Source organism: Mus caroli, chromosome 10, assembly GCF_900094665.2.
Source record: "Mus caroli chromosome 10, CAROLI_EIJ_v1.1, whole genome shotgun sequence".
Lineage (NCBI taxonomy): Eukaryota > Metazoa > Chordata > Mammalia > Rodentia > Muridae > Mus > Mus caroli.
This window is the reverse complement of record NC_034579.1, coordinates 57,650,774-57,660,460: the sequence shown is the minus strand read 5'-3', so window position 1 is coordinate 57,660,460 and position 9,687 is coordinate 57,650,774. Positions and strand designations below refer to the sequence as shown.

The window sequence follows — 9,687 nt, the reverse complement described above, 5'->3', positions numbered from 1 at the left end:
GAAAGGAAGAAAGGAAGAAAGGAAGAAAGGAAGAAAGGAAGAAAGGAAGAAAGGAAGAAAGGAAGAAAGGAAGAAAGGAAGGAAGGAAGGAAGGAAGAAAGAAAATCTTTTTAGTAGTATTTTCTGGGTATTTCAAATGGAAAATAATGATGATAAATATGCTTAATACACAGTGTTTGATCAAAAGCCCAGTGTTTCAGGTTTATTCATGGCCACTCCTCACAGTTTGGGTTAGCTGTGTGCCCCGGGAGCTGTGTGAAACTGTCTTGGCAGTCGCAGGTCCTGTATCTGCTGCTCAGAGATGGGCCATGAGTCTGATGAGGCAAACGCACACCCATAAAACATCAACCATGAATGTTTTCGGTCGTTTTGTTTGCTCATTCGACAAGTCCATCAACCCTTTCCTTCTGAGTACCTGCATGGACCAGGGCACAGCTGTGAATGATGGGATTGTCATGGTAATTATGACAGGTGAGGTCTGCTGTGGGCTTTACTGGGGGGGGGGAGGCAGGAGTGGGGGGGGGGGGGAGGGAAACCCCTCATAGAAGCAAGAGGAGGAAGGATGGGGTAAGGGCTTTCGGGGGGGGGGCAGACAGTGACCAGGTAAGTTTATATGATTTCAAATAGTAAGGGATACTGAGAGGATGACAAAGGAACGTACCACGGTTTGGATATAAATGTCCCCATGGGTTTATATATTGAATGGTCATCTTGCTCCTGATGCCATGTTTGGAAGATTAGAAACTTTAGGAAGAAGGCCCAGTTGGAGGAAGTAGACTGTTGGGACAAGCAAGCAAGGACTAGACCCCTTGAAACTGAGCCAAGGAAAATCCTTCCTCCTTTGTGTTGTTAGCCAAGGTCACTGCTTGGTCATTGCTACCAAAAGCAACTAATGCTTGGATTAGCGTGATAGAATGAATAGAAAGAGGTCGTCCTGGGAAAAGGGTCTGGGAAGCTTCTCCCAGAACGTGACATTTGAGCAGTGGTCTCATTTAGCGAAGCTCATGTCAAAATTAGTTATTATTCTAGCTAGCCTGTATAAAAGGCACCAGTACCTGGTATTTAATTTACAAGCTTTTAAGCCGAGCTTGGGCAGGTTGTGAGCTTTTGTAACTTACTTTCCAGCCATAGGCGACTTGTTACATGCTGTTTCAGTCTCGCCTGAGTCATTCATTCCCATGAATGATCCATCATGATCCATCTGGCCTCATGGTAACCTTATCCTCTCCCCGTGCTCCTTCCTCCTTCCTCTTCTGGTCTCCTGAGATGCCTCACTCGATCCTCAAGTCCTTCCTTTCACTCTCTACCGCCCAATCGCAGGCTCTAGCATTTTATTAACCAATTAACTTTAAACTTGGGAGCGAGGTTTACATAACCAAGGCTGGTATATGTGAGAATTCTCTCCTCTGGGGGCAGCTGGATCTTGGAGAACAGAATATAACATGTGTATACACAGCACCAGACCAAGCCCCAACAGATCTTTGTGAAGATCTGGGGCAGATGACTTTAGGGATCACAAAAATCCCACAGTGGAGCCAGATGTGGGAGGACATGCATGTAATCCCAGCACTCAGAAGGTGGAGGCAGGACAAAAAGCCAAGGTCGGCCTGGGCAACATAAACAAGTTTCAAGCCAAACTGGGATTCTTAGTAAGAGCCTATGTCAAGGGCCTGGAGGAAGATGACTCAGGGTAGAGGCACCTGTCACCAGGTCTGATGACCCGAGTTCAATTCCTGGGACCCGAATAGTGGAAGGAGAGAACTGACTCCCACAGGCTGTCCTCTGACCTCCACAAGCATGCTCCAGCAGGCACGCTCCACCATGGGAAAGCTTTTCACAAATGTAATAAGATCCCCTATCAATGAAAACACCGTCTACATAAAGATCCGTGGTAGAGAGGGGCTCAGTGTGCTCATAAGGCTGAAACAGAAGGGGATGGGGGAGAGGAGAGGAGAGACTCAGTCCGGGCTGAGAAAGCAGATCAGAGGTGGAGGTGTGCTTGATACCAAGGGATGACATAAGATGCCAAAGGAGAAAGGGGACAGAGCTGTGCTAGGCCCTGCAGATGCTTCAGGAGTGCAAAGGTACTGTCCTGGATGAGGCAGACTATCCCTGTGAAGATAAAATTCAAAGGTTAGGAACCCAGTGCAAGACAAACAGAACTTCAAAACAGAGACTCAGTGAAAGACTGCAGTCAATCAGAACTTTCAGGATGTAAGTTGTCTTTTTTTTTTTTTTTTTTAAAGATGGAGTTAGAAAACACACTAATCATTGGTGGTAAATGAAGCCTCATGTGGGATATCTAAGCCACAGATCCATGGATGAGTTATGTTTATAGCGGTAGAAAGCAGAGGAAGGGAGAACCTGGACACAGGGGTGACTGTGATGTACTGGACACGGGGGTGACCTCGATGTATTTATGCAAGAGAATCGAGCAGCTTGCCTGTGGAAAGTAGGTGAACAGATGTAATTTCTAGAGTGAGCGTTAGAATCCTGCTTTGGTCAAGTGGTAGTGGGGGGTGGGAACTAAGCCACTCAGGGTTAAGTATATCTTAGGGATCCATCTACATTGACACTTAGTGCTCCCTCCCATCCTCCTGTGGGAGCTGCCATGTTCCATTGTATAGTGGCTGTATCTTAGCTTGGAGAACAATGACCTAAAGATGAACAGTTAGCTTGTTTTTAATGGCTTGCTCTTCTCAGGGTAACCTGTATATTTCCTAGTTTGCACATTTGCAAGTCTCTCTGTACACATCCCAGTGAGATTGTTGGTTCCGAGAACAAAGTGTATCTGTGATTTTAACATCACTGCCACAGTCCTTTCCTAAGAATGATACCACTTTTTTGTTTATTTTTTGAGACAAGGTTTCCCTGTGTAGCACTGGCTGTCCTGGAACTCACTCTGTAGATCAGGTTGGCCTCAAACGCAGAAATGTGCCTACCTCTGCCTCCCGAGTGCTGGGATTAAAGGTGTGCACTACCATGGCCCAACTGGAATGATATATTATTTTTTCTTATCACTAATATATATGGAAGTGATCAATAGATTTTTCTTTCAAAACTGTTATGTGAAAAATTATATTTCAATGTTTGTTCTTCTTACTAGGCACCTTTCACATTTTATTCTTTCTTTTTTTTAAGATACATTTTTTTTTAAAAAGTATATATATGTCTGTGCATGTGAATGCAGGTATTCATGAGGCCAGAAAAGGATGCTGGATCCCCTGGAGATGGAGTAGTTACAAGCTGTTATGAACCATCTTATAAGCATTCAGGAACTAAACTGCAGTCCTCTGTAAGGCAATAAAGCACCCTTAAACACTGACCCATCTCTCCAGCCCCTAAATATTCCATAGATTATTTTGTATTAACTTTTGGCTAGAAAAAATACCCCGTATGCTATACATAGTAAAAGGTTCTAACTAAATATACAGAATTAAAATAAAAGACCAGCAAGGCATGTATGTAGTCTACACCTTAAATCCCAGTCCTCAGGAAGCAGAGGCAGGTGGATCTTGGAGTTTGAGGCCAATCTGGTCTTTGTGAGTTCCAGGCCATGGAACCATAGTTACCATAGCAAGATCCTGTCTTAAACAAACAAATAAATAAACAAACAAACCATACATCATGCATAGAAACTTTTAACTTGGGCTATCTACCAGGGCTAGGTCAGTCCTAGGCGAAGTAGTAACAGAATAAATTAAATTTCGTATAGTGCCATACACAAGTGCACCTGACATCGTAAGCACTTCCCACCTCTTTGAGGCTCTCTAGATGAGATGAAGCAGCACTTGATGTGTGCTATAAAAACTTGGGAGGAAATGAACATCTGTATCGCAGATTCAGCTTTGTGATCGACAGTGTTGGTTTTCTCAACATCTTTCAGTTGTATAATTCTTTAAAAACAACAACAACAACAAAAGCATGTGTGTATATGTGTGAATTTGTGTGCAGTGTTGCAAAACAGTGTCCATGGAGGACAGAAGAGCATCCAATCCCCAGTAGCTGGGATCCCAAGTGGTTGTGAGCTCCGTGCTCGGAATGGGATTCAGGCTTCTCAGCTAGCAGTAACTCTTAACCGCTGAGCCAGCTCACCATTGTCCTTTTCAGCAGGAGTCACTTCTCAATTCCCAGAGTAAAATATCAGTGTGGTTTGGATACTGCCGACGCATCTCGCTGTTACACTCAAACAATACCAAACCAAAGGTTTACTTCGCATTCTGACTCAAAGCTTGGATGTAGGTCTCCTCGGGAAACATCTGGAGCCATCTCTACTCTTGATATTATTCAGTTTCATGTGTTTGTTTTGGTGTTTGTTGTAGTTGTTTTGAGGCAGGGCCTCCTATGGCTCAGGCTGACCTCCACTATGTAGGCTAGGATGACCTTGAACCTCTGACGCTGCTACCTCCACCTCCCTAGTAAATCCCACCATCCCTGAGAACTCTCCGGTTTCTGCTGTGTCTGATGGCGATATTCTCGTCCTTGCAGGTGGTATTGTGAAGGCAAGGAGCTTGAAAACTCTCCAGACATCCACATTGTGCAGGCAGGAAACCTTCACTCACTGACCATCGCCGAAGCCTTCGAAGAGGACACAGGACGATACTCATGCTTTGCTTCCAACATTTATGGGACAGATTCAACTTCCGCTGAGATTTACATAGAAGGTAAAGCTAAATACTTTTGGAGTGTGACATGTTCTAACTATCTGTAGTTACGTATACATTTGTAGGGGGCCCTTTTCTACCCCTCTAGACACTGGGGACACTTGTCATGAACCAAGTAGACAAAGCTCTTCAGCGGATGTGCCAATGAGTTCCCGTTATAATGGGAGAAACTCCAAACAAATGAGATAAACCAAGATAAATACATAACATTGCAGAAAAAATAGGAAAGAGATGACCAATAAAGAGCTCATTCACCAGGTGACATTTGAGGGAAAAGCTGGTGGCCACAGGACAGTCCAGGGAAATCACCTAGGCAGAAAGATCAGCAAGTGTGGTAGCTCAGAGGTAAGAGGTGCCAGTCTCGAGGTAGAAATGAGCCAGTGTGGGGCCAATGAGATGCCTTGGTGACTAAAAGCCCAGAACCTGAGTTGAACACTGGTACCCACAGTGGAGGAGAGACCCAACTCAGAAATGCTGTCCTCTGACCTTCATGCATACCTATACAATACAATACACACACACACACACACACACACACACACACACACGAGCGTGCCCATGCACACGCACAGGGACATACACATACCACACACACACATACAACACACACACATACCACACATACCACACATGCACACCCACACATACCCACACACACCACACACACGCACGCACGCATGCACACACATAATACACACACATGCACACACACACATACACACATGTACGCTAATAAAAATAGTAATAATAATAAAGACAATTTAAACAAAATAGGAAGAGTCGAGCTAATGTGGCCAGAGTAGAGCAAGCAAGAACGAAGCAAAGGAAGCCTGAAGCCCGAGGTGAGGCTGAGGTGTGGGGTGGCAGGTGAGCAGATCCTAAATCCTCTTCAGTCACCTCAAGGGCTTTGCTTTTGAGTAACACAGGAAATCCTGGGAGGCTCTGAGGAGGGGCAGTGTGGCATAACATGATGGGTTCCCTAGCTGCTGGTTGAGAAGACACACTGTCGGGAGCCAGGAGTGGAAACCAGGTGACCACTTGAGAGCTTTGGGAAGGAAGGCGATTTCAACAGAAGTAGTTTTAGAGGAGAAATCAAGTTGTAGTCCTGGGGTGTCTACCAAGCTTGTGATCCTATTCGCTTCGTCCTCTGGGTTTGATCTAGGGCATAATCCTCTAGTCCCTGTTTTTGCCTAGTTGATACCTTAAGTGTTGTTACAAATACCTTGCACTTGCATGTTATATGATCATGGAATAAACACTCATCTGCCAAGAAGATTGCAAGGCCAAAGTGGTCTCGTTGCTCCTTATTCGCATCCCCTAATGATTTCCACAGAACGGAGCACATATTGAATATTTGACAAACATTTAGTGAATAAATACACCGGCAGGAATGTGCTCAGCATTTTTAGCCTCAAGGTTTTGGAGCACAAGAGCACAATAAATACCTCCAGATTTAGCTCTACTGTATATTCCTGGAGTTTGCTATCTTGAGAAGGCAATCTAGGCTCAGGCATCTGGTAAGAGAACTGAGATTGCATTGCTGTTTGTGTGTCTTTTCATTCTGGCATCTGCACCTAGAAGACTCCCACCCCCGAGATGAAGGATAACTTGTTAATATTAGGACAGGACGGAAGAGCCCCCACCTACACCTGCAATGTTTGGAATCCGGAATAATCCCCCCTTTCACCCACTCTGTGAGGATTTGTGATCACAAGGGGGTGCCTGCAAAGAGCACCCTGCCAATCCCAAAACCTTAGCAGGTGTTTTACCCACCGGGATTCAGAACAGGGCCCAGTTCCTTTGAACTGTATAACTTTGTAATACTCACGAGGCTCATGGCCTTGAAGGGCTCCCTTGGCCTCTTCCGGTGAACTTTCCTCCCTTGCCAGATTGAATGTTCACGGGGAACCACTAGGCCCCTTCCTAAGTCTAAGTTTCTTTTTTAGGTCTTTGGAGTTTGTTTAGTAAATGATCGGTCTTTTGTTTCCCTTTCTCCAGGAGTCTCTTCCTCTGACTCAGAAGGGGACCCTAACAAAGAAGAGATGAATCGGTAATTCTTACAGCCTCAACATTAGTCCGCAGACCCCAAGAGAACCCCCACTTAATGCCTTAGAACTTGAAGGAGGTGCTTCCAGGGTAGAGCCTGACATTTCAAGAAGACATATATATATATGGGCGGATTTAGGGAAGATTCCATTTATTTTTGCTTATATCCTGTCCACCAGATTAATTTGAATCCTTTCTGATTCAAATTCATTTAAAAAAATGAAATGTCCCTTATGAAGTATCATTATATCTATCTATTAAAAAGGATATATATCTCCCAATTTTTAAAGTACACTTAAAAATAGTAATTATAAAGCTGGGTGTGGTGGAGCACACCTGTAATCTCGCATTTGGGAGGCTGAGGCGGGAGGATTGCCATGAGTTTCAGACAGTATAAATGTCTTGGCAAGTCATAGCCTTTTTTGCTAACCAGTGGCACTGCGTAAAGTTTTATCAATCTAGTTATTGTTTTTCCTACAACTTTGATTGATCCCCTGCTGTGGCCCAGGCGCTGTGTCTGATTCAGTGAAGAATCATGGGCTTTCTGCCTATACGAGATTTAAGATCTAGTAGAGGGACTTGTACAGGAAGTAGGGTAAGAAATTCCAAGTGTAATGAAGTACAGTGGAACAGGACTGGGCTCAATAGACCGCTGGTCCAGGGAGAGAGAAAGATCAAGAAAGGCTTCGCAGAGCTGGGCAGCTCGTCCTGCCCCTTTTAAGCCCTGGGAGGGAAGAAATCACGTTTTGTTGCTCAAATGCTCTTTGCATTGATCCTGGCGATAACTTGCTCACAGCTCTGTGTGCATGTGAACATTAGCAAGTCAGGGATTCCGCTTTAACCCTATCACCCCTTCCTACCATCATTCCCAAGGCCCTGGTCCCCAGTCCCGGTCTTGTACGCATGTACAGTGCCATCACCTCCTTAAAGATCTTCCTCTCTGACCCCGCCCTTCTCTCTCTTTTATATACGTTGAGGCAGTACCAGTCGCTCTCAGATAAATCGTTCTGGTCTTATCATCGTGCTGTAGAAAAACCAAACCCAACAGGAAACAAATGACATTAAAAAAAATCTTCACTTGGTCTCCATTACAAAGAAGGTCGACTTTGATTGACAGCTGAGACAGGAGAGCCTGCCTCAGTCTTTCCTCCTGGCTGGCATTTCACTCAAACAGCATGGCATTCGTTTTTTAGCTTTTCCCTCAGACAGTGCCTCTTGTTCAATTTCCCGTTGTGAAAATTCCGACTCATCATTAACACCCCCCAGCCCACCCCCCAGTCTCAAGGTTCTCTCTCCGGGATCCATAATAGACTCGTCCTCAGCTACACACACGTCCTTCCTCTCTCGGAGCCCCTGGATCCTGCTACAAAGACTAGTGGATACGGGTCTTGGTCTGCAGGTTTCAATAAGTGAGAGAGATCACATGTATCCATTAAATTTACTTGTTATAGCAAAGATTTTAGCTTCAGTTGTACATAACAGAGAGCAAACTAACTGTGACTTAAACAATAAGATATTTATTTCTTATTTACATACATCTCAGGATTTGTCTGATAAACAGAGTTCTCCATGTACTCAGTACCAACATGGGCCATCCTGAGTCTCTGGTGGCCAGATCCAGCTTTCTGCTTTACCTCATGCTAACACATAGCCCCCATCTCTTCAGCATGAGAGGAAGGAGAGGGGTATACCAACCTTCCTCTTGAGTTCCCTCTCCCCTCATCCCACACCCGAAATCTCTCCCCTTGCTTTTTTAAAACAAGGTTTCTCTGTACATCCCTGGATGTCTTGGAAGTCACTCTGTAGACCAGGATGGCCTGGACCTCACAGAGATCTGCCTGCCTCTACCTCCCCGAGTGCTGGAATTAAGCTGCACATACCCCTCTTCCTCATGGGCCAAAAATTCATCCTAGGGTCACGTCTGGCTACAGTGAAGGTTAGGAAGCAGTCTTTCTACGCAGTAGCTGTGAGAAGAAGAAAGGAGACTTTCCTGTTGCAGAGCTGATCAAGTGCTGGGAAGGCATGCAATTTTGCTTCTTAGAACACATGCTGCCTGTCTAGGAGAAACATTCATTCTGTGTCCGTATGTCCTCCCTGGTTGTACAGAGATTTCACAGGCATCTCTACTGAGCGTAGCAAAAGTGAGGATCCTCAAAGCATCTGATGGGAGTTACCCCCTTTAACCCGACTGAGAGCTTTACTGGCCAAGTGATTATTTACCCATTTTAGAGATGAAGAAGCTGAGAAGCAGCATCCAGACTAAAGAAAGAATAGAATAGTCCACTGTCAGTGGTCAGTGGTTATTTGCCCTCATGGCCATAGGTGAGAGGCCTATGTTCAAGTTCACGAGGGGCCCTTTAAGCCCGATGCTTCCTGTTTCCCAGGGCTCTTTTGAAAAACAAGAATCTTTCACCCAGAGCCTTCCTCTCTGCCTTAGGCTCTTTCTCTTGTCCGGTCCTCTGGCCAGATCCCCAGGCCTCTGTCTTCCCCCTCAGCCTTCTTCTCAAGAGTACTTCCTGGTTCAAATCTCTTTAACTTGTGTACATTTGAAGAGCTTGTTGACTTTAGAATATTTTTATTTTTGCCAGGGAAAATCCAAGAAATAAAGATTTATAAAGCCTGGGCTCCCCCCCCCCCAATTCTTTTCTTGCTTGACACGGGAAGAGAAGAAGCCATCGGTGGTTTGCTTGCCCAGTTAGCACAAAACCCTGGATTTGATTCCCATCACCACATAAAACAGGCATAGGGGCTCATGCCTCTAATTAGAGCATTCATAGAGCATTCAGAAGGTAAATGTAGAATGACCAGAAGGTCAAGGTCCCCCTCAGCTATGTAGCCAGTTCAAAGCCAGCAGAAAGACAGAGGAAGAGGGGGAGGGGGAAGGGAGAGGGAGAGGGAGGGGGAGGGGGAGAGCGAGAGAGCGAGAGAGCGAGAGAGCGAGAGAGCGAGAGAGCGAGAGAGAGAGAGAGAGAGAGAG

At 45.2% G+C, this 9,687-nt stretch overlaps 1 protein-coding gene across 1 annotated transcript in view; it reads left to right on the top strand.

The window, feature by feature from the left end:
- Mypn (myopalladin) overlaps positions 1 to 9,687 on the top strand; it is an 88,406-nt gene that overhangs the window by 30,152 nt on the left and 48,567 nt on the right. Inside the window, exons 3-4 of the mRNA XM_021174306.2 lie at positions 4,489 to 4,664; positions 6,663 to 6,714. Coding sequence (XP_021029965.1) covers positions 4,489 to 4,664; positions 6,663 to 6,714 — 228 coding nt within the window. The remainder of the gene's footprint in view (positions 1 to 4,488; positions 4,665 to 6,662; positions 6,715 to 9,687) is intronic.